This window comes from Trifolium pratense, linkage group LG7, assembly GCF_020283565.1.
Source record: "Trifolium pratense cultivar HEN17-A07 linkage group LG7, ARS_RC_1.1, whole genome shotgun sequence".
Classification (NCBI taxonomy): Eukaryota; Viridiplantae; Streptophyta; class Magnoliopsida; order Fabales; family Fabaceae; genus Trifolium; species Trifolium pratense.
The window spans coordinates 29,269,225-29,295,476 of NC_060065.1; the positions used below are offsets into that span (position 1 = coordinate 29,269,225).

General features: G+C 35.7%; 1 protein-coding gene, 1 non-coding gene and 1 pseudogene across 2 annotated transcripts; 1 reads left to right on the forward strand and 2 right to left on the reverse strand.

Annotated features, from left to right (window-relative positions):
• The first annotated feature begins 1,096 nt into the window (after window positions 1-1,096).
• LOC123896203 lies at window positions 1,097-3,718 on the forward strand. Its single transcript, XM_045946620.1, has one exon. The coding sequence runs from the start codon at window positions 1,097-1,099 to the stop codon at window positions 3,716-3,718; it is 2,622 nt and encodes an 873-aa protein (XP_045802576.1).
• On the reverse strand, window positions 1,610-1,716 carry LOC123900268. Its single transcript, XR_006805914.1, has one exon. It is a non-coding gene; the product is annotated as a small nucleolar RNA R71 (small nucleolar RNA).
• A 15,796-nt stretch (window positions 3,719-19,514) lies between the features above and the next one.
• LOC123894378 lies at window positions 19,515-23,736 on the reverse strand (annotated as a pseudogene).
• Between the last annotated feature and the right edge of the window lie 2,516 nt (window positions 23,737-26,252).

Consider the following 26,252-nt stretch of genomic DNA (forward strand, 5'->3'; position numbering starts at 1 on the left):
TTGTTTCAAAGGCAATAAACCAACATTGACGAGAGTTGAGGTTTAGGGTCGGATAGTTAAAACTGACCGTTAGTTCTAAAGTCCGCGAGAGCTATTTAGGATTAATGAGTTTTATATTGGTTTTCAAAGGTACTTAAATAGGTAAGTGAGTGTGTGAGAGCTGAGCATTTATTTTATCTAAGTATAACGCTAGTCAAGATTTGCGAGAGCTGAGATTAGTGTTTTTAAACCAAATATAATTCTTGAAAACTGACAACGGTTTTATTTTCTTAAGCAGTTTTTAATTAAGCGTTGATTATAATTCGTCACGAGAGTGAGAATTAATTAAAGTAAAAATCAATAGAGCGAGAGCGTGAGATTTCTACTAGATAGTAAAAACTGAACATTAAATCTAATTCGCAACGAGAGTTGGGATTAGAGTTAATTAAATTATATTGTTTTTCAAAAAGTATTTTATTAGCGGGTGTGAGGACGAGAGTTAAGCACCACCTTTATAATTTATAATACGATCTGAATTGTATTTTTAAAACAATATAGTTTCGAAAATTTAATTGTTTACACCACTAAAATCTAGAAGTAATGCAACTACTTTGTAAAGTATTTTATTAATTTCATGATGAGAGTTGTGAGAGCTGGAAGTGAGAACGGCTTTTCGCCTGGAGCATCGATTTTATTAAAATACGACGATTAGATGTGGTAGTAATTTTGTCTAGCGCGAATTAGGTATTGAACCCTCTGAAGCAACTAATAGCACGTCCTAGCAATATTTTATTTACATATTAAAAATCTAAAAAATATTTATTTCTCTTATTTTAGTTATTCATTTAATCATAACCCTTTAAATCATTAGCCTTAGATTTACAAAGCAACACTAGAATACGGTAGGTCGATTATTGGTCCTTTGGGTTCGATATCTTTTAAAACTACACGACACGACTGTATACTTGCGGTCATTGTCGCGTCACACGATCAAGTTTTTGGCGCCGTTGCCGGGGACCAATTTAGTCGATATCGTAACTCCAGTGTTACACCGTAGAGACTAAGGCAATTTTATTTTATTTTCATTTTTATTTTCCCTTATTAGTTCGTTTGTTGCATGCCAAGCACTCGCTCTAGAGGCGAAAGATTGGCGCAACTAGTTAGCGAACCCGAACGTCTTTTAAGACGTAGAAATTTAGAAAATCAATTAGAGATTCCTCTTCCCGTTATAGTTAACGAACCAGATATGGCTGAAGGACCGCAAAACCGTCCACTTAAGTCATACGCTATTCCTTCGCAAGCTGAACCTCACAATAGCATCGCTGCCCCCGCTATTGAGGCAAATAACTTTGAGCTCAAACCTTCGTTGTTGTCGGCCGTACAACAAAACCAATTCTCCGGAAACCCCACGGACGACCCCAATTTACATTTGTCCATATTCTTGCAATACGCGGATACCGTGAAGGCAAATGGTGTCAGTCCCGAAGCTATAAGACTTCGTTTATTCCCTTTCTCGTTAAGAGATAAAGCTAGAGCCTGGCTCCAGTCTCTACCATCCAACTCAGTCGCAACATGGGACGAGTTGAAGAAAGTCTTTTTAGCAAGATATTTCCCGCCTAGCAAAACTGCTATGCTAAGAGCCCAAATCAATGGATTTAGACAAAGAGACAACGAATCTCTTTTCGAAGCATGGGAAAGATATAAAGAAATGATTAGGATATGTCCTCATCATGGGCTCGAAGAATGGTTAATCATCCATACCTTTTACAATGGTCTCTTGTACAATACAAGAATGACAATAGACGCCGCAGCTGGTGGCGCACTTATGGATAAACCATACAACCAAGCCTATCAGCTTATCGAGAGCATGGCTCAAAATCACTATCAATGGGGAAGCGAGAGAACACCAGTAGAGAAAACTCAAACGAAAGGTGGAATGTACGAAATCAGCAACATGGACCACATCAACGCCAAGTTGGATGCCTTGACTCAAAAGATAGAAACTCTAACCAACGCACCCAAAGCCACCGTGGCAGCAACAACACAAAATTGCGAGTTGTGCGGAGTTCAAGGTCATGCTATCGCTGAATGTCAACTTCTAACGGAAGTCTCCCCAGACCAAGTGAACTATACTCAAGGAAATCCATACAACCAAGGTCCAAGGAACAATCCATACCTTTCGTACAAAAGTAACAACGCTCTATACGCACCTGGCCAAGCACCTACTCCTTCACCACCAGGATTCCAAAATACTACATACCCTGTTCCTAGGAAGTCTAACCTTGAACTATTAATGGAAAACTTCATAACTACCCAAGTTCAAACCAACCTTCAAACTAGTGAGCAAATTAAGCAAATAACAAGCAAGTTAGATGTCTTGACCACTCACAAAAAGATGTTAGAGACACAAATCGCACAAGTGGCACAACAACAAGCATCTACTTCTGCTCCCGCAGGCATATTTCCTGGCCAGCCTCAGCCAAACCCTAGGGGACATGTGAATGCTGTTATATTACAAAGTGGGACACAATACGATGGACCGGCTGATCCTAGAACTAAAAATCCTGCCATGCAACCCAATTCTGATAAGACAACCGAGAAGGAGAGTGAACCAAAAGAAAAGGAGGATAGTGGAGAGGAAACCCAAGAGAAAGAGAAACCTTACGTTCCTCCCCCACCATATAAACCACCCATCCCGTATCCTCAAAGATTAGTACAATCCAAAAACGTAGGGCAGTTTAAGAAATTTGTAGAGCTTCTACAAAAACTAAACATCACAATACCTTTTACGGAAGCTATCACACGAATGCCCTCGTACGCTAAATTTCTTAAAGATATCTTAACTAATAAGAAAAAGATCGAGGAAGAAGAAACCGTTATGCTTACTGCCGAGTGTAGCTCCATACTTCAAAATAATATGCCTCCTAAGCTAAAAGACCCAGGAAGTTTTTCCATACCATGTGTCATTGGAAAACATGTCATAGATAGAGCACTATGCGATTTAGGAGCCAGTATAAGCTTAATGCCTATGCCCATATATGAAAAACTTAAGTTAGGAGAATTGAGACCAACTAAAATGTCAATACAATTCGCTGACCGTTCTGTCAAATACCCCCTAGGTATACTTGAAAACGTGCCAGTACGTATAGGTCAATTCTTTATCCCAACTGATTTTATAGTCATGGACATTAGGGAAGATTCCAATACACCCATAATTTTAGGAAGGCCATTCTTAGCAACCGCCGGTGCCATAATAGATGTGAAAAAAGGAAAGCTCACCTTTGAAGTAGGTGAAGAAAAAGTTGAATTTATCTTAACACAATTCATGAACGCATCGGCCATTGAAGATAGTTGCTATATGTTAGACGTCGTCAAAGAATGTGGAAAAGAGATGGAGAAAGATAAAACCAAAAATTCTGAAATTCTAAAAACTCTCATCCCTCTGACTCACAAAAATGGTAATGACGACCTAGCTAAATGTTTAAAGAAAAGCTCTTGCTATAGACTCGACATAGCTGAATCAAATGTCGATAACACACCCTTTAAACGAGTACCTCCCGACATACTAAAAGCCCACCCAGAAAGTAATATCTTCCAAAATAAAACATCTTTGTTTGCCTCCAAGAAAAAGAAAAGAAAAAGGAAAACACCTATGAGATGGTTTGACATGTTTAAATGGAGACCTAAGGATGTTGGACATAATTTTAAGGACGTGAGTTTGGAAGAGGCACCATACTAATCTAAAGGGTTAAGAAGTCGAGCTAACCGACGTTAAACAAAGCGCTGCATGGGAGGCAACCCATGAGTTTTCTTTAATTCTTGTTTAATTTTTGCTTTCTTTTATTTTTGATTTTTTTATGATGATCCTGTGACTAATAGAGCTCCCACGCACATTTCTCAAAACGTTGCTGCTGGTGGGGGCGCAAGCATTGTTCCACCTGCACACACTACACATTTTTCTAACACTTTTGCAGGTAGTTCCTCCTCATAAAGGCAAAGCTCCATCGATGATGTACTCCATGAGATACGCACCCAAAATGCATTAAATCAAGAGCGCGATGGATTATTTTATGCCATGCACCAACAACAACAGGAGATGATGGAACAAATGACATTCATGCAAGCCCAGCAAAACCAAATTCTTCAAAACCAACACGAGATGCAGGGCTATTATCATAGATGGGAGAGCTCAGAAGAGCACCGTCAGCGACAGCTTGACAATGTCATACAAGAACTAGGCGGTTTGAGGCTTCAGTTCTGCAATTTCCAAAATTATCAACAGCCTCCCCCATGATCTACCACAGGTTTTACGCTCCAAAGCTACTCTTGAGTCACAGCAGTGAGGACACTGTTGGATTTAAGTTTAGGGGAGTATTCTACTATCTCTATTTACTTTTAATTTTTAGTTATTTGAATTTTTATTTCCTTTCGCATAATAAAAAATTGAATTTATAGTATATTCTTTGGTTTTTCTAAATTTTTCCTTTTCTTGAGCCAAATTAAAATTTTTTCCAAAGACTTAGGATAATAGCTCACTTAGAAAGTATATAGGTTAAGAAAAGATGAGAGGCTAAGTTAAGGAAATTAGGGAATTTTACAACAAAATCGGTATTTTTCCAACACCCAGAAGTCTCCCTAGTATAGATATCAATTTGAATAACCATTGTGCCAAAATCTCCTGATTTAAATTTGTGGAATCCTTTAGTAGTTTATCTATCCAGTCGGACACCATCTATAAAGTCACACATTAAGTAGGTTTGTCGATGAATATAAGCGAATCATCTAAGCAAATTCTTAAGGTCATACTGTGGTAATACGGTTAAACCTTAAAGGAGAAAAATAATATAAGGTCATACTGTGGTAATACGGTTAAACCTTGGAAAACAAATATTTATATGATTACTCATACAAAAAATTGTATCATCAAACTAATTGCGAATTGAAAAAGATGAATAAAGACGCTAACCGGCTTTCTTACCATGTGTGTGACATAGATAAAGGGGCTTAATGTGACTGTCTAGAATGAAAAAGGATGAAATAAAGGAGAAGATTTAGATTTTAGTACAACGGCATGATCCAAATTCGATATGTATAAGAGGGAGAACTTTGTGTGTCGTTGAAATACCCTTCTTGATTGTGTAAAGAACCTAACTAATTAATCTTAGCCGATTTGAATTTCTGACCACGTATGAGTACTTGTGATGTTATTTTCCTCTAAGTCTGTGTGTGTGAGTTGCTTCGCATTTTACATGTTTTCTACATGCAAGCTAAATTGCTTGAGGACAAGCAATGGTTCAAGTTTAGGGGAGTTTGATGCACCTAAAAATATGCTATTTATTTAGTTAATTTACTATTATATTTTAATTATTTTTATTTTGATTCCGAAGTTTTATATTATGAATTGTTACTTATTTCTCGTATTTTAAATAAACAGATAAAAATTGCACGAGTTGAAGAAAGGAGCGAAAACGGACCAGAAAGGAGCAAAACCGGACAAAAAGGGCCACACACGTGCAACCAATTGGGCCACACGTGTGCAGCCCACTCAAAAGCAATGCTGCCCGCCAGCAAGAAGCAAATGGCGCCCGCCACATGCACACATGGCGCCAGCCATGTGTTTCTTCACCCTCGCCACTTCCTTTTCATCATGGCCGTCCATCAGATCAAACGGTGACGCGCTATTCAGCTAAAAGTCCCACATCGGCCAAATTCTGTCTTTTCCTCCTTGTATTTTAGTATAAATAGGCTAGTTCTCTTCACTCAAAAAAAGATAACACTTGACTTGGAGAATTGAGAACTAGGCTTAGTACCACAAGGTTTTCTTCTCTAAAGTTGAGAGTTTAGTATTATTTTATTCTCCGTTGAGAATAAAATAAGTTTTTTTTTATTTTCCTACCGTTACGCTGTCGGATTCTGTACTCAAGATTTCTTTTTAATTCAGGTTCTTATTTTATTTTATGGTCTTATTTATTTCTTGTCTTTATTTTATTGCTTTTATTTTATGCTTTTAATTTCTGCTTTTATTTTTATTATGTCTTTTTATTTATTTGCTTATTTTATTTTTATGTCTTTAGTTTTAGTTATGTCTAGCTAAATTAGCGTTGCTAGGATGTGTAGTTAGTAGCTAATAGGGGTTCGGTAGTTAATTCGTGCTTAATAGTTTTCAACCACCAGTTTTAAATAAATACGTTATCAAATAATTCGTCACGAGAGTGAGGATTGTTTCAAAGGCAATAAACCAACATTGACGAGAGTTGAGGTTTAGGGTCGGATAGTTAAAACTGACCGTTAGTTCTAAAGTCCGCGAGAGCTATTTAGGATTAATGAGTTTTATATTGGTTTTCAAAGGTACTTAAATAGGTAAGTGAGTGTGTGAGAGCTGAGCATTTATTTTATCTAAGTATAACGCTAGTCAAGATTTGCGAGAGCTGAGATTAGTGTTTTTAAACCAAATATAATTCTTGAAAACTGACAACGGTTTTATTTTCTTAAGCAGTTTTTAATTAAGCGTTGATTATAATTCGTCACGAGAGTGAGAATTAATTAAAGTAAAAATCAATAGAGCGAGAGCGTGAGATTTCTACTAGATAGTAAAAACTGAACATTAAATCTAATTCGCAACGAGAGTTGGGATTAGAGTTAATTAAATTATATTGTTTTTCAAAAAGTATTTTATTAGCGGGTGTGAGGACGAGAGTTAAGCACCACCTTTATAATTTATAATACGATCTGAATTGTATTTTTAAAACAATATAGTTTCGAAAATTTAATTGTTTACACCACTAAAATCTAGAAGTAATGCAACTACTTTGTAAAGTATTTTATTAATTTCATGATGAGAGTTGTGAGAGCTGGAAGTGAGAACGGCTTTTCGCCTGGAGCATCGATTTTATTAAAATACGACGATTAGATGTGGTAGTAATTTTGTCTAGCGCGAATTAGGTATTGAACCCTCTGAAGCAACTAATAGCACGTCCTAGCAATATTTTATTTACATATTAAAAATCTAAAAAATATTTATTTCTCTTATTTTAGTTATTCATTTAATCATAACCCTTTAAATCATTAGCCTTAGATTTACAAAGCAACACTAGAATACGGTAGGTCGATTATTGGTCCTTTGGGTTCGATATCTTTTAAAACTACACGACACGACTGTATACTTGCGGTCATTGTCGCGTCACACGATCAGAACAAGATCCCAGACTTCATTTCTCTTGAATTGATTCAATTCTTCTTGCATTGCTCCAATCCAGAACTCATCAGTAAGAGCCTCTTTTATGTTTTTAGGCTCAAATTTTGATACAAAACAAGTGTTTGAGATAGCATCAATCTTTCTTCTGGTAGCAATGCCCTGGTCTGGATCACCTATGATTAGATCTTTAGGGTGATTCTTCTGTGTCCTAATAGATGGTGCTTTTGCTGGGGCAGGTACAGAGTCTTGATCAGATTCCTCACCTTTTAATTCAGACTTTTCACTTTGTGTCATCTCATCAGAATTGTCAGGGGATGGTTCAACATCTGTTTCCACATCCTGTGATTGAGTGGATGGTGCATCATCAATCACAACATTGATCGTTTCCATAATGACTTTGGTTTTTGAGTTATAGACCCTGTAGGCTCTGCTATTCAAAGAGTATCCCAGAAATATACCTTCTTCACTTTTAGGATCAAGTTTTCGTCTTGGTTCTCTGTCAGCAAGAATGTAGCATTTACTCCCAAAAATGTGAAAGTGTTTCACAGTTGGCTTTCTTCCCTTCCATAATTCATATAAGGTTGCATATGTTCCCTTTTTAAGTGTTACACGGTTGTGTATGTAGCAGACTGTACTCATAGCCTCTGCCCAGAATTGATATGGAAGACCCTTGGCATGAAGCATTACCCTAGCAGACTCTTGAATGGTTCTATTCTTTCTCTCTACTACACCATTTTGTTGTGGTGTTATGGGAGCAGAGAATTCATGTTGGATACCTTCTGCTGCACAGAAATCATAGAATTTGCTATTCTCAAATTCCTTTCCATGATCACTTCTGACCCTTATGATGACAGACTCTTTTTCTCTTTGAAGTTGTACACATAAGTTTCTAAATGTTTCAAAACTATCTGATTTTTCTCTAAGGAAGTCTATCCATGTAAATCTAGAGAAATCATCCACCATAACAAAAGCATACCTTTTTCCTCCAAGACTTTCAGTCTGCATAGGTCCCATCAAATCCATATGTAACAATTCAAGTGTTCTGGTAGTAGTTTGATGTTGAAGCCTTGGGTGCGCCACCTTGGTTTGTTTGCCTATCTGACATTCTCCACATATTGTTCTTTCGTCTATCTTTAGCTTGGGTAATCCTCTGATTGCTTCTTCAGCTATGGCCTTTTTCATTCCTCTCAGGTGTAGATGACCCAACTTTTGATGCCAGAGTTTGACTTCCTCATTTTTGCTTATGAGACAAGTAGACATATAATTTCCTTCTTCAGATACCCACAAGTAACAATTGTCTTTGGACCTTACTCCCTTCATTATCAGTCTTCCTTCTCCATCTGTAACAAGACATTCTGATTGTGTGAAGTTCACCTTCATGCCTTGGTCACACAATTGACTGATGCTAATCAAATTTGCTGTAAGTCCTTTAACTAACAGAACATTGTCTAAGTTTGGTAGCCCATTGTCAATTAGGTTCCCAATTCCTTTTATTTCTCCCTTAGCTCCATCTCCAAAAGTTACAAAACTTGTGGCATAGGATCTTAGATTGGCTAGATATCCTTCCACTCCAGTCATGTGTCTAGAGCATCCACTGTCAAAATACCAATCTTGTCTAGATGATGCCCGCAGAGATGTATGAGCTATCAAGCTTACACAATCTTCCTTTTTCTTCCACTCTTTCTTGACATTCACGTTCTCAGATTTGGGTTCAAGTGACCGTGAATTCTGTGGATAGCCATACAGCTTGTAGCAGTAAGGTCTGATGTGCCCTTTCCTACCACAGTAATGACACCTCCAATTCCTTCTTTTAGTCCTAAATCTTGACCCGTTGTATCGCTGGTGAGGTGGATGTTGAGGCATCGAGTTAGTCTGGACATGCTGCTTGGGTTTCAACCATGTGTCAGTTCCCTGATGTGTGGGAGGATGAGGAGGTAGTAACCCACCACTAACAGGAAAAGTTTTATCAATGGGGGTAGTGATAGTAGCTTTGTTATAACCCATTTCTTGATCCACTATCTCATAGTCAAAGCCAATAGGTTTCTTACCTGCACTTTGTTTTAACAACATGGCTTGAAACTTTTCTTCTCCTGATGCAAAGACTCTAACTTGTTTTCTAGCATGCTCCAAGTCTTCATTCAGCTTTTCAATCTCTTTATTGAGAGTCTTAATTATATCCAGACATTCATTCTTCTCAGCCTGTAGTTGGCAATTCGCCTTCTTTTGTTTTTCCAAGGCTTTGCAGAATTCATTGCTCCTGATGAATAGGTCCTTGTAGGTAGCTAGTAGTTCTTCATAGGATGTTTCATCACATGATTCAGCATCAGATTCACAGACACCTGTCAATGCATTGACAAGTTTAGCAGATTCACCTTCATCTTCTTCTTCTGAATCATCCTCATCTGTCCAAGTAACAGCAAGACTCTTCTTCTTCTTCAGGAAAGTAGGGCATTCAGATTTGATATGACCAAATCCTTCGCACTCATGACACTGAACTCCTCTAGATGAAGTACTTTTGTCATCACTTCTGGTCCTCCTTTGACTAGATACAGGTTTGTTGAAGTCAGATTTGGTGCTTGGACCATTGAACTTATTGTTGAAGTCAGACTTGGTGCTTGGACCATTGAATTTATTTCTTTTGTCCATCCTCTTCATGATACGGTTGAACTGTCTCCCAAGTAACACCATGGCTTCAGATAAGCTTTCATCACTCTCCATCTCTATCTCTTCATCTTCTGCAGTATTAGAAGTAAAAACCAAATTTTTGTTTTTCTTCTCTTTTCTTTGGTTTATGCTCATCTCATATGTTTGAAGTGAGCCTATTAGTTCATCCACTTGAATGTTGGCCAGATCCTGAGATTCTTCTATTGCTGTTACTTTCATGTCAAACCTCTTAGGTAGAGATCTGAGGATTTTGCTCACCAGCTTTTCATCTGATATGGGTTCTCCCAAGGCATCAAATGAATTAGCAAATTCTAAAATATTCATGTGAAAGTCATGAATATTCTCTTCTTCCTTCATACTCAGATTTTTAAAGTTCGTGCGTAGCATCTGAAGTTTGGACAGCTTTACCTTGTTGGTTCCTTCATGTGCTTTCCTGAGTATTTCCCACGCCTGTTTGGCCACAGTGCATCGTTTAACAAGTCTGAACATGTTGATGTCCACCCCATTGAATATGGCATTTAAGGCCTTTGAGTTTCCCAGAGCTAAGTCATCCTCATCTTTAGAATAGTCTTTTGTAGGCTTGATTTCAATGGTTACCTTTCCATCCTTATCAATAACCATTGGGGGTTCCCATCCATTTTCTACAGCTTTCCATGTTCTGCTATCAATGGATTTAAGAAAAACCATCATCTTAGCTTTCCAGTAGTCATAGTTCTCAGGCCTAGTTAGCAGTGGTGGTTTAGAAACCGTTCCTCCTTCCTTGTCCATCTCACCAGAAATTTCCGTCCCTGAAGCTCACCCTGAGTTTCGAGCAGGGTGCCTGCTCTGATGCCAATTGAAATTCTGGCACACTAGTGTTAAGATGTTGTACTCAACGCTTCACCACTATAATACACTTTTAATGCGTGAATCAATGATCCAACATCCAATAGCGCATACACAAGGAATAATAAACTAAACAAACTGAAAGAAAATTAACACAGTAATTTGTTAACCCAGTTCAGCATAAGCCTACTCTGGGGGATACCAATCCAGGAGTGAATCCACTATGATAGTATTAGTTTGAAGCCCTCAATAAACTTCCCGTTTATGACTTCTCACCTAATCACCACCCGTGCTATATTCTACCTAAGACACACCTAGGTATGAAAACCTCCGCTCACCTCCTCTTGACCACAGCCACTGTGATCGTACAATACTAGATTTAATAAGTGAAGACACAATTCATAAAACACTCACACCACTTCCGTGCTTAAAAGCTTTGGAATGGTATACACACACTATCTCCTTGCTTAGAAGCTCCAGAGATATTACAATGCACAAACACACAGTTCCTAGTCTAGTGGAAAATCAACACAAGACTTAGAACACAATAGACACAATACTAAAACCTAAACTCACGCTTTGTAAGACTCAATTCTGGTTTCAGTGACTTGAACAATGGTGTTAACATTCTTTAAATAACCTTCACTAGCACAGGCTAGGTCTTCAATTAGGCTTCAATAGCACAGCATGATTAAAGGTTCCTTCAAGGAATAATCTTCAATTAAAATGTTTTGTTTCCTTAACTTGAAGATCTGATTAGCAACCAAAACTTGATCACGAGATCCATTATTAATTATACGTGACAGCGCTCCTTATCACAAACGAACATTTATTATGGATTCCATATTTAGAACTTAGGCGCGAGATCTCAACATACACAAGTCCGGCCTACTGGATGTGGTATCCAATGTTGAAGCATTGTACCGAACATCTTGCTTATACTGGATGGTGGAAGCGTGTAGTTCCACATCAAGAAGAATCACATGTTTTAGCAAAATGAGGCCAACCATACAACGCCAACAATATAGTAGTAAGTTATCGTCTCCACAGGGATTGCACCAAGGTTATCAGCTTTGATTAGGAATTTATGCTTTTAAGAGTAAAAGGAGTTTTGCATTCGCTTTGTTTGATTGAATAGGGTTTTTGACATATAACAATAAATAGCAATTAAAGTAAGAGCAATTGTAATAAAGAGTTGAGTTTCAGATGAGAACAAGTGGTTAAGTACTTTTCGAATTCCTCACATATTTCTGCTTGGTAACTGGCGCTATATCTGCTTACTATCGAAGTATTATCTGGAGATTAATTTCTATTAAAGTAAGCTTAGTTTAACTATACTTACTTCTATTGTAATCTTCTTAGGGTGAATCAATTAAACTAGGTTTATCCTTCGTTATTTCTTGTCCTTACCCTTAACGGGATCAGCCTGCAATAGGCATCCCTACCTTTCGAGGTTCCTAATTTAACAAGTTCTCTAGCATAACTGGTTCCCTAATATCAGTACATAATTTAATAGTCTCATGTAAGTAGGTTATAGTATCCCTTTGTTTCTGAAGTCTTAGATGTGTCACGATATCCACTTCGACCCTAATTACTAACAGAATATGCGTACATTCATATATGCTAGTGTATAAAACGATAAATACAAATACTAACGAATAATAAATGAATAGCAATTTGTATATAGACTTGGAAAATAACCAGATTATATGTTTTCAAGCATTTGTATGGGAGTTCATCTACTTGACCTAACCCTGAAGGGGTTTAGCTACTAAACACCATAACAAAACAATAATGAAAAGGAAGCATAAAGGTTACCCTTATGCCCTTGGAGCACCTGAGCCTCATTGCCTCCTCCTTAGAGTTCTCCTAACTCTCTTGTGAATATTGAATTGTTCTCAATATTTCTAAATGAATAATAGTGGAGGAGGAAGGCTCTATTTATAGCTTTTCAGCTAGGTTTGGCCTTTTTCTGCACATCCATTGCACCCATCGTGGCCACGATGACGTGTATTTTCGACTCATCGTGCCACAATGGATCATATCGTGGTGCGATGGAAGATTTCCTCAGATTCTCTGCGTGCTTTTCAAGTCTTCATCGTGCCACGATGGCAAGCCATCGTGGTACGATGGAAAAGATTTTTTTGCAGATTTCTTCAAATTAACCATCTTCTCATCGCGCCACGCCGGATCTCATTGTGGGTACGATGGGTTGCGCTGTTTATTACGTTTTTGCCCTTTTTTGATGCTTTTTCCACTTTTCTTGCTTCCGGGCCAAGTAACTCCACTTTTTCGGGTATTTGCTTGCTTATGGGCTTCAATTGCTATTAAAACTATACTAATTTATTACTAAAAATACCATCTAATTGACTGTCATCACCCTGCTAAAAAACCTAAAAAAAATACAGGATTGGCGGGCCAGCCCATTCATACTAACCCATTTTGAGAGCTCTGCATAAAGCTCTAAGGGAGCTATACTAGGTGTGCTTAAAATAAAAAGGAATAAAGTAACAGTGTTAAAAAGGAGAAAATTCCATTGATGATAGAAACAAAAATCAAGTAATCCTAATTCCAAGCTAAAGGATTCTCCAAGCCAATGATAAGATTATAATGTAACATTTATATTGAAAAGAGTTACATTTTTTTTTGTTAAAAGTGAAAATTGTGAATTCGAACTTGCACCCAACACATCAAATATCCCTGCACGTTGCCGCTACAATTTGTGGGAAGAGAGCTACTTTGCTCGCATTAAATATTGTTTTGGATATACCAAAATAGTCTCACATCGCTTGGTAATCGAGGCTAAGGAGTGTTTATATACAACATCCACACTTTTCAAATCACCGAGGCGCCTTTTCTACAAAGGACAAAACTGTGACGGGTTAACCCCAAAGCGGACAATCTCTCGGAGATGTGGACTTAAGGTAACATCTTAATGTTGGTGCCGTCTGTGGGAAACGAAACTACGAATTCTCGCGGTTCGACACATGGTAGCCCCTTAGCCTCGACTGGGGGGCTACAGTTCTAGATACACCAAAATAATCTCACATCGCTTGGTAATCAAGGCTAAGGAGTGTTTATATACAACACCCACATCTTTTCAAACTACCGAGATGCCTTTTCTACAAAGAACAAAATCGTGACGGGTTAACCCCAAAGCGGACAAGCTCTCCGAGATGTGGACTTGATGTAACATCGGAACAAATATGATTTCTCTTAAAATAATTGGAATATAACCAACAAAATTAAATTGGAGTTTCTATGATGCAGTCCTGTTTTGGTGCAATCATTTTAATTGACAAATAGAATATCAATTAATTCTTTACCAAAAAAAAAAAAAAGAATATCAATTAATTCCACATCAGCGCAAGTCTATGGTGAACTCTATGACACTTTTATTTATTGCACATGAATCCCTCATTAATTTTTTTTATACAATCCCTCATTAAGTTAATATTAAGTTTATAACTTTATATTATATTATTATAATTATAATACTTTGCTGTATATTCATGCCTCTCTATTTCAACTTTGTTTCCGGAAAATTTTACTAAATTCATAAGATTTGTATACCAAAAAAAAATTCATAAGATTTGAAACAAATCGAGTAATAAAATCGAGTAGTATTAATGGATTTAATTCATCTAAATCCATTGGTATCCATTAGTATTAGAATTCGAATATGGGCAAAATTATCATTACCATATATAACATAAAACTTCTCCGCCGATTCTTTCTAATCTAGCCTCTCGATCTGTCATTATACCCCTAGAAGTAGAAAGAATTACAATTCCCATTCCTCCTAAAACTCTCGGAATTTGTTGATAGTTAGAATAGATTCGTAGACCTGGTGTACTGATCCTTTTTAAATTTAAAAAAGTTTTATACGATCTTTTCCTATTTCTTCTATACCGTAGAGTTAAAACATAAAAGTCTTTTTTGCTTTCTCGATGTTTTCTGACGTTTTCAACAAGACCCTCTTGTACAAGAATTCTCACAATGAGTTCGATAATATTAGTACGTGGTAGTTGAACTATTCTTTTTCCATTCCTGTCAGCATTGCGTATCAAGGTTAGTATATCAGCGATAGTATCTTTACACATGATCGATTATTGCTCCTTACTTTCGATATAATCAACGTGCTCGCGTTTTTTTTTTTGATTTTTTATTTTTTGATTCAATAAAATATCTAATATTGAATAGGAGAATATAATAATACTCTAGTCTGTATAGAAAATATTATTCTAATTAGGATAATGTAAATATATAATATAGAATATTAAAAAACAAAAAAAAAAAGATAGAAAGAAAATGAACGAATGACCTATTATCATAGTTCTAATACTTTAAGAATCTATTTCTTTTCTATATTCCATGCTCCAGATACTCGAATAAATATCTGACGGGGTAAAGCCATCTCTATCAAGAGAAGATGACGTATCTATTTTATGTTCTGTACTATCAATAGGATCAATTATAACAAGTCACACACTCATATTCCGGAAATACAGAAACAAAGAAGTTTCGCGGTCGAACTACCAAATCAAAAATAGTGGTGGAAAGATCTCGTTTTCAAGTTTCTAAAAATTTTAAGTTTAGGTATTTTGTTTTAGACCATTTGAATTAAAATTAAAATCATAAATGTATTGCAAATGGTTTTGTGATTTTTTCTGGATAAAAAATTGTTATTTTCGACGTTTAAATGACCTAAAATCGTCGGGTCTTACAATGAAAATCGCGGGTCTGAAACCGGGTCGAATTGACCTGGATGAAGGTTGAAGATGAAGATTAATTTAATACTCCCTCCGTCCCAAATTATAAGGGAAAAAACAAAAATCACACTTATTAAGAAAAATTAAAACATGATAATTTGAATTATGTTTTTGTGGGTTTTCCTTGGAATAAGTTGCATGGAAAGATGTAAAAACAATTTTTATTGGTTGTTGTTTATTGAGAAAATGAGAGAGAAGGAAAATTAAATGCAATTTGCATTTATTTTTATGAGATTAAGGAAAAAAACATTCTTGAAAATGGTTTTTCTTTTATAATTTGGGACAAAAAAAGGGATTTTTTCTCTTATATATTATAAATTGGGACGGAGGGAGTATATTTTTATCATGACTTGCTTATAAATTCAACATAACGCATTTAAATTAACGAATGATTCATCTGTCCTAGCGGCGTATTGTTGCATCTGGTGGTTTGATGTGGTGGGTTCGAACCCTTGTTGCTACTTTTTGTGATATATTTTGTTTAAAATAAGAAGGCTTAAATGCAGTTTTACCCCCCTGTTTTGATTAAATCGGAATTTTACCCCCCTGTTTTAAAACGCAGACTTTTACCCCCCCTGTTTTATAATTTTTTGGATTTTGCCCCGCCTAAAATTCTGTTTTCGAGTCATAACTTCAAAGCGTCGCACATAACTCAATTTGGATCAATAATTCACCAAATGTATACCGAAATGACCGTAATCGAGTTATCTTTCCACAGAATCAAACCTCACTAAATTTGGAGTTACAAAGAGAGATTAATTACCGTTTTAGTGAAGGTATGTCCCCCAAAATTCTGCACAAAATCTGCTTTCGAGTCACAACTTCAAAACTTCGCACATAATTCCATTTGGATCCATAATTCACCAAACTAGTACCGAAATGACTGAAATCGAGTTAGTTTTCCATAGAATCAAACTCCACTAAATTTGGAGTTACAGAGAGAGAGATTAATTATCATTTTAGTGAAGGTTTGTTCGAATCAATTATTGTATGGAACTACTACTGGTATTTTTGTCATGTCTCTCCCCCTGTAGCTCATTTTTCAATAGTATTTACATGTCCGGAAAACTAACGAAATTACCCTTGTTATCATTTAAATTTCGTCAAATTTGAAGTTACGATGTGTTTGGTAGACGATGTTGAATTTGAAGGTCATAAAAATAAATGATTAGAAGTTTCATATTTTCCACAACCACTTGAATAAAGTAACAAGTCCAAATGGAACATCTCACAACGAATCAAATTATCCTTTGTCGATAACTTGTTACGAAGCAACTTCCAAACAAAATGAGACTTTCAAAGGAGCTAATTTATTTAAAATGATTTCTTTATGCATCGAAGTAACAACCTTAATCACATGTGTTAGGAAGTGGTAGACTCCCTTAACAGAGAACCCTTCCAATATAGCACAACACTCCACAGCTTGTTCTTCTTCAACCTGCTACTTCTTATATTCTTATGTCGGTTAAAATATCTTATGTATATGTGTGATTCCACTTTTGCAAAGACAATGTTGATTCAAGATGTGTAAAACTTATTTTTACATGTTTGGATGTTTTCATGTAGAATTGATTGTTTTAATATTATTAGAGAGTTCTTTTAGGTTCCGTTTGGCCCTACATATTTTTTATTTTTTTACTTCTTCTTAAAAGAACAGAGAAGTAGAAAATTGTATTTGATCCTATTTCTCCTTAAAAGAATTACAGAAATAAAGTAAAGAAGTAGAAAATAAGAAGAAATTAGGTCAAACACAATTTTTTACCTCTTTACTACTTTTAAGGAGAAGAAAAAATGTAGAAAAAAAAGTAGGGTCAAACGGACCCTTAGATTTTGTTTCATCAAGGAATGCTATTCTAGGCTTCCAAGAAAATTTCTAAGCACTCAAACGAAAAATGAGAGATGTTGTGTGTGTGTTTTATTTTAAACATAAAACCAAATATTATAATTAAAGAGAAAGATATATACAACAAAAAATGTTGTGTGTTTAATGGTGTATTATCTAATAAAGTTTTGTGTTAAAATAAGATTGGGGGTATTGAATATTAAATTGAAATGATTTTTCAACGTTCAAATTTAAAATAATTTTTTGTCAAAAAAATATTAAAAATAATTTTAGTCAATGGACACGAGCACAATTTTAAAAATTGTGTCCAAGTTATGGAAGTGGGTATGTTTTTCTGTCTATATACAAAAATTAAACCTGTACTTTTGCAATTACTTTATGGTTTTTACGCAAGAATTTTGGCCAAGAACTATACATCAATCTGCAATTCTGCATCGATGCTATTTGTCCTAGCCATATCAAATAAGATATAAATGTAGAACAATTCTCTAACCGATTGTGAGATTGCAATTGCCATTTTTATTTTCTGGTAATTCTCGTGGTCTCTTTTGCTTCATATATGAAGATAAACCATATTGATCAAAGTTGCTAGAAAATAAGATTTCGAATTGAAAGTTGAACCTAACTGAATCCTATAAAACTGACTTGTAAGATGATGGATGATATGGACACATTGTTAACTATAAACCTTTATCCAGACCAACTCACATTCGATGTGAAAATTCTTAACACACCTCCTCACGCTCAGCGCTATTGGATTTGGAGCGCAGATACCGGTCAGCATGTCCCTTGTTTTTTTTCTTCGGGGATATACAGATTTTATGGTAGTGCATCCATACACAATCACTCTATCTTCTTCCATTTCTTACATTTTACTCCTATCTTTATTTTATTTTTCATCAAAATTTAGTGACGAATAATTTTTTTTGGGAAAATACTAAACAGTGCCGTATGACACTATTTTAGGACGCAAATATTGGAATTTGTGCAGTCAAATCCTAAAAAGTCTAGCACCAGAGGCTGTGGCTATTTTGAAAAGAGTTCAAAAAGTCATGCATAGCAATGTGGTGTCTCCTAGGTGTCAGGATGTAGTGTTTAACAAAATTTGTTTTGCCATCAAAAAGGGGTAGCGGCGCAGCTTGTTGTTCGTTTGCCTTTCATTCAAGTGTAATTATCTTATATATATATATATATAAAAAAAATTTCTCTTTTTGGTTTCCTTAACCAGAGCCCCGGGGCACCGGTCAGCATGTCCCTTGTTTTTTTTTTTCTTCATCTGCATTAAAAAGAATAACTTTTTTCTTCCTCCATGAAACCCATTTCATAGTCATATTCCTCGCACTGCATATTAAATCTCATTTTGTTTGTAAACAAAAAAAAAACTTGTATTATCAAAATGGGTGGAAAGACATTCATTTATTTTTATTCATCTACCCATAAGCATATAAATGTTGAAAATGGTTGGAAAGAGAGATTAACACTCATTTTTTTAAAAGGGAAAACCAAACCACTTTCACTAATTTGTGTTAACTTATAGTAAATTGGAGATTTTCTTCTTAAATTGCAACTAAATCAACACTTCATTTTGTCTATGAACACTTCATTTCTCACAAAATCAAACATATGGGGTTTGGAAATTGAGATTAGGATGGACAGTGGGTGAGTGGAGGAGGTGGATTTCGGTCTTCCATGATTGAGTTTGTGGAAGTGAGAAATTGTTGAGTTATTATAATTGAAACGGTGGGTGGAGAAAGACAAGAAGAGAAGAGAGTGATCTTGATATTGGTAATGCAATCTTATTATGTCTATCTCCATTTCTATAGGAAAGTTGGTCAATATATCATATCTCAAAGTTACATGACAATCAACTTTTTGGCCACATTCCTCGTGAAATTGGAAATTTGGTCAACCTCGAGCAACTATATCTTGGATCTAATAGTCTTTCCGGCCCCTTTCCTCGTGAAATTGGATTTCTAAAACTTATTGAACTTGATATGTCTGATAACTATATTGTTGGCACAATCCCTTCTTCAATAGGAAACTTGAGCAAATTACTTTACCTTTATAATAATAATCTTAGTGGTAGCATTCCTAATGAAGTCGTACAACTTCGTTGTCTTAAAACGATCCAATTACATGCAAGACCCTGCTACAACCTAGTGAAACAGTCATACTAATGTATTGTAAAATAGTCGAAACAGAACAGTATGTATTTCATGTGTTTCAACTCAAAATATACATTCCAAGTCCTACTAATGTATTGTAAAATCGTCGAAACAACTCATTACTTTTATAAGTTCTTATTGAAGCCACTTCATTCACAATCCAAATTATAAATACACATTGAACAAGGGCATGAACAAGCAAGTATAATTAAAATTTTGTTCAAAGTAAGATAGTTTCTAAATTCTCAATCTATAGTATCTAAAGATTAAACATGACCTTAATAGCATTACCACCACGAGCACTTGTTTCAAAGGTTTCTTCCACTTCCTTTTGTGAAAATCCAAACGTATGAGTTATAAGTGGTTTTACATCAATTTTGCCACTCTTTATAAACTCAAGGCATAGAGGCCATGTATTCTTATAGCGGAAAATGCCAACCACATCAACTTCCCTGTATTATGCATAACAATACATTATTAATAAACAATGCTTCATTGTAGAAAACATTTAGGTAGTCAAAATAATATAACTTAAGGTGAATGTATTTTTCTTAGTTTATGACATGAAGAAGAGCCTAGTAAACTTGAATGAATATATTATTTTTGTACTTAAATATAAGCTTTTATTTTTATTTTTATTTTTATTTTTATTTTTATTTTTATTTTTAAATATACTCATAATTAATAGGATTTAAAAGATATGCACGGTCAGTGTAAAACAGTTTTACACTGACATAGTGATACATAGACCAAGTCTGATTACCTTGCAGCAGCTGGTGTGAGTGGCACAGTCATTTCGGAATGACCCATTCCGACTAGACAAACTTTGCCACCTGGTTGAGTAGCATTAAATGTTGTAGTCATGGTTTTGTTAAAACCAGCACAATCAAAGGTAACATCTACACCAGCTCCCATAACATTATGAATCTGCTTAACTTCTTCCGCTACATCCTGTAATAAAGAAGTGTATTTGAAATTTAGTTAAACCAGTATTTGTTTATAGAAACACATTTCAATTTGGTTGGCACATGACATGTCATAAACTGTTGAATGTACATTATGTAAGTTTGTTGACACGTTACATGTCATAAACTGTTTACGTAAACTAGATGATATAGATGACATAAACTAGATGATAAACTGTTGACAGTTGACACTATTTAAAAGCTAATTTCAAGTTAAGGGAGAAAATATAGATGATATTAAGAATCTTCTGATTGAAAATACCTGAATGTTTGTTGAAACTTTAACAATGTCATCTGCACCAAGACTTTTTGCAACAGATAAACGATGGTCATCTACATCCACAACGACAATCCTAGGTGCACCAAAAGCACGTGCCGAAAGCATTGTAACAAGTCTGATAGGTCCTACTCCCATAATCATAACATTTGTTTCCGGTCCGATATTAGCTCGCCTACACGCATGAAAACCGACACTTAATGGTTCACACATTGCCCCTTCCTCCAAGCTCACATTGTCTGGTAGTTTAAAGCATAGGTCTGCCGGATGAACTATCTGAACAGAGAAAAGTTTAACTCAAGCATGGTTTTATTTAAGATGATCGATTTAATCACAGAAAAATATTGTTAGACAGTGAGTATGTGACATGCATATATACAAGTACTAGCATATGAGACCCATGCTCAACACATGTGTGAAAACCAGTTGGTATGAGGGTTTCTTTTTTCTTATATATAAATATAGATAGCTGAAAACTCTAACACGTGGACTGATGTGGATATGTGTTATGACTGACACATTTGAGTAGAACAGACAACTCAACATGGAACTTAAACGGCTCCGGAAAGGGTGTCTATAGGCTGAATTAAGGTTCACGGCAGAATACTAATTGATGAGTGAAACTGCCAAAGAGTAAAAGGCTACCACCGGGTTAGTGCCAATGGAGTGAAAGCTGTATGCGTAAAACTATCTTTGTTAATTATAATATTTCTCATCAGTCTTATTCTGTTCAGATTTTCTAGCAGAAAGTAAATCATCCTAGAGCACACTCATCCACTGACTATATGTTTAATGTATAGCACAATTGTAGAATCAAGTGCTAAGATGAACACTGCTACTATTTAGTTGACGTGTGAATCAATATGAAGAAAGAGACATTATGTAAAACAACAAAGAGAAGAAATCTTAGAACAAGAACGAAGATGGAATGGAATTCTATATTATCATTTTCATCAATTAGATATTTGTTGAGTATCGCTCATATTTGCTGGGGACACTTGAGTGGGGTGTAACGGAGCAAGTGGAGCTAAAAGTGCAACAAGAGTACCAGAATGTCATCATAGTATTTATTTATGAAGCATGGACACTTCTCCGATTAGGCGTGTCCCGGTGTCGGACACCGACGCATATGATTACATTGAATTGCCATTTTCTCAAACTATTATTGGTGTCGCCGCGCTTCATTTCATTCTCTGTAACACAAAAAGGTACAGAATATAAAAGTACAACAGTCATTCTGTTGTCGGAGACATAAGCATAGTTGGCAAACTTTCCTATCAATTGTTGTCTTCTATAGCGTTTATTTATCTACTTCTGTTAGTATTCTTCAGATAAAGATAATGGTGTTCTGTTTACTGTTGATACTATGCTTGTATCAGACTTTTAACTTCATATTGTCATTGTTCCTTGACAATCCTTATATCTAGAAATGCAAAGTAGACTTCAAATTGGACATAACAAAGACATGTGGTTTTAAATTGCGGTCAGCAACCGCAATTGCGATTGCAATATAAGGTTTTTTGTGGTGTCTGCAACAATATCACAACCGCAATTTCACCAACATCAATCGCATTTTCTGCAATAGAAAGGTTTGCAGCATAACCACAACCATGGATGCAACCATGCAAAGGAAATACTTTGAGAAGTTGTGAATTTTTTCAACAAACCTGATTAGCCAAGGAACCATGAACTGGTTGAGTAGCAAAAAACTTCATCTCAGGGAAAAGATTATATCGACCAAGTTTGAAATGGTCACATCGCCCAACAACTGATCCCAGGCTCGATTGCCACACGGTCACCAGGCACCAAAGTCTGTACCTGACTACAGACTTCTTCTATTAGCCCAGCACACTCATGACCAATAACCATCGGTTCTTTAACTATAAAATCTGCACATCTCATTGTCTAAAAGTAATACAAATAATCCAATAAAAATTGAAACTGTTTACTAGACAGAACATAGATAAATGCAGGAAATAACAGAATAAAGATTATGTTGGAAATTGAAATCGGATTTATAGTTTTTTGTCGAATATTGAAATCGGATGTAACAGTAACAATATCTACCTTGAGGTAGTGAACATCACTCCCACAGATTCCAACAGCTTTCATTCTAATTCTGACATCATGGGGTCCTTCAAACATAAAAAATGAAGTAAGCCAATGATTTAACATAAATATTACATTTGGATTCTCTGCGATTGATTAATGACAATGTTTGCACAATCAATCTAAACCGTACTCAGAGTCTGTGTTGTTAAATACGGGAGATGGCGCCACTGTAGTGTGACAGATTTTTGGTCAAACGCTATAGGCACGTTGGTTTGTTCGGCAGATTTTTGGCCTTCGGCAATCTGCCGTCGACGAAATTTCCTACAGTTCAAGTTTCAATTTGAGTTTAATGGATATGCTCTGTTAGTGTAAATTACTTTTACACTGTCATCCAATAGTAATCAACCATTTCTCCACGTCATACCATTAAAGTGGGATGTAGTGAGGTGATTTGGCAGAATACATGGTTGCTATTAGAAGACACTGTAAAATAATTTTACAGTATCCTATTTTCTCTTTGAATTTGAATCGGTATATTTATTGATCCAAAGTTATGAATTGCTTGACTGTGTAAACATCATCATTTTTTATCAACTAAAGAGAATCCAAATCCTAAATTTTTTAACAATGAACTTAATCCGAAAACGAAAACCATTCCCAAATTTCAAATCCAATTTATTAATTAATTCAAAGTTCAGAATCACTTGACTGTGTAAACTCTTGATTCATTTTTCAATAACAGAAAATACAAATCCCAAATTTTTAACAATGAACTTAATCCAAACCAAGCTATAGAATGTTGAATCATATATTTTAATCAATCCAATAACAACAATAATAATAGTAATAGAATGAAATTTATATGGGAAAATTAAGAAGAATACCAAGAGAAGGAAGATTGAAAGGTTGAATCTTGAGAGTGTTTAAACCAACAAGCCAAGCAGCCATGTTCTGTTGATAAACATGATCATCATCAACTGACATTCCACCTTTACCCATTTTTCTGACTCAAACTCTTCTCCAACCTCTAATTTAGAACCTTGATATTAGAGAAGTGAGGTTTTTGCACAAACTAGCTTTCATATTCAGGGACTAGGGTCATTAAGTTCATCCAACATTTCCAACGGATGTAACATTTGGGACAAGGGTCATTATGTTCATAATGCAAAATCAATTCTGTTGAGTTATTGTTATTTATTGTAGTATGATTTGTTAGTATCTTTTGGAGTTATGACAGGATAGCATTCCTATTTAGATATGCTCCATCTCTTGCGTATATAATTAGTGGTTTCAACCTTTTTCAAGTAATGAGAAATATTCATATTCAAGTTGGTATACAGAGCAGGTTTCTATCATCTGGGTTCAGCCGCCGTCAAGGCTAACCCTAATTTTCACAAAACATTGTTCACTCCGCACGCACTGTTCATCACGCCGTCGTTACAGAAGTTGCGCTACTCTCCGGCTACCTGTTTTTGCCGTTGTTAGTCTCGTCTGACTCGATTTTCTTTCCTGGTTCTGTTGGGACAACTTTCAGTGTGTGGGTCCCACGTTTGACACATGTTTTGTTGTTTTTCTCTGCTGTTTTATCGCCTAGAACACTATTACAACAATATTTTTGGTCTATCATCATTGTGATTGCACTCCAATGCCTACTAGTTAAACTTTATAGACCCTTGGACACATTGTGATTACGGGTGATGATAATGACAGTATCAAGGCATTAAAACAACACCTATTTCAAAACTTTCAGACTAAAGACTTGGGTCCTCTACGTTACTTTCTCGGGATTGAGGTGGCTCAATCAAAGTAAGGCATTGCTATCTCTCAGAGGAAGTATGCCCTTGATATTTTGGAGGAGACAGGTCTTATAGATTGCAAACCAGTCGACACTCCTATGGATCCTAACGTAAAGTTGCTTCCTGACCAGGGGGAGCCATATTCTGATCCTGGTAGATACCGAAGACTAGTGGGAAAATTGAGTTATCTCACCCTAACCAGACCAGACATATCGTTTCCAGTTAGCGTCGTAAGTCAGTTCCTTAACTCACCTTGTGACAGTCATTGGAATGCAGTTGTTCGAATTCTAAAGTACATCAAAAGAGCACCTGGAAAAGGACTTGTTTTCACTGATAACGGTCACACTAATATTGTTGGGTATTCAGATGCCGATTGGGCAGGAGATCCGAGTGATAGACGGTCTACTTCTGGTTATTGCATTTTTGTAGGTGGAAATCTTATCTCGTGGAAAAGCAAAAAGCAGACTGTTGTTTCTCGGTCGAGTACAGAAGCCGAGTATCGAGCTATGGCTCATGCTACATGTGAGCTTGTGTGGTTGAAACATTTATTGCAAGAATTGCATTTTTGTGAGGTTGGTCAAATGGAACTTGTATGTGATAATCAATCAGCTTTACACCTCTCTTCCAACCCAGTTTTTCATGAGAGGACAAAGCATATAGAAGTCGATTGTCATTTCATTAGGGAAAAGATTATCTTTGGAGTCATCAGAACTTCATTTGTCAATTCTAAGGATCAACTTGCTGATATCTTTACTAAGTCTCTACGAAGTCCTCGTATAACTTACATATGTGACAAGATGGATGCATATGATATATATGCTCCACCTTGAGGGGGAGTGTTGAGATATTGTTATTTATTGTAGTATGATTTGTTAGTATCTTTTGAAGTTATGACAGGATAGCATTCCTATTTAGATATGCTCCATCTCTTATGTATATAAATAGTGGTTTCAACCTTTTTCAAGTAATGAGAAATATTCATTTAGAGAAGTGATAAACATGATCATCATCAACTGACATTCCACCTTTACCCATTTTTCTTAATCACTCAAACTATTCTCCAACCTCTAATTTAGAAGCTTGATATTAGAGAAGTGAGGTTTTTGCACAAACTAGCTTTCATATTCAGGGACTAGGGTCATTAAGTTCATCCAACATTTCCAACGTATGTAACATTTGGGACAAGGGTCATTAAATTCATAATGCAAAATCAATTCTAAAGCCACCATCCTATTTTTCTATTATGAATAAAGAATTCATAATGCATTTTTCTCAAAGGTCACTGAGGCATCCAACCCTTACAAAACTTTTCCATTAATTGCAGTTGCATAATTGAATTTAGGAACTAAGGGTCATCAAAGCAGAATCTGTACCCATTCATGCATTAATATTGATAAAAATTCAGAATATTTTTAATAGAAAAGCGGAAACCTATATAGACAATTGCTTGAGTAGCAATTAAGGCAACAACTAGCTTTCACATTCAGGAACTAGGGTCATTAAGAATATGTCTCCATTCATCCATCTCTATGAATAAAAAAAAATTAATAGAAAAGTGGACACCAATTGAGACAATTGCTTGTGTAGCAATTAAGGCAACAACTAGTTTTCATATTCAGGGACTAGGGTCATTAAGAATATATATTCATTCATGCATCACTATGAATAAAAATTCATAGTTTTTTTTAATAGAAAAGAGGACATTGATCGAGAAAATTG

Bases quoted from the DNA above. Each gene is read 5' to 3' on its own strand.
- LOC123896203 (XM_045946620.1), top strand. From the start codon at position 1,097: ATGCCAAGCACTCGCTCTAGAGGCGAAAGATTGGCGCAACTAGTTAGC.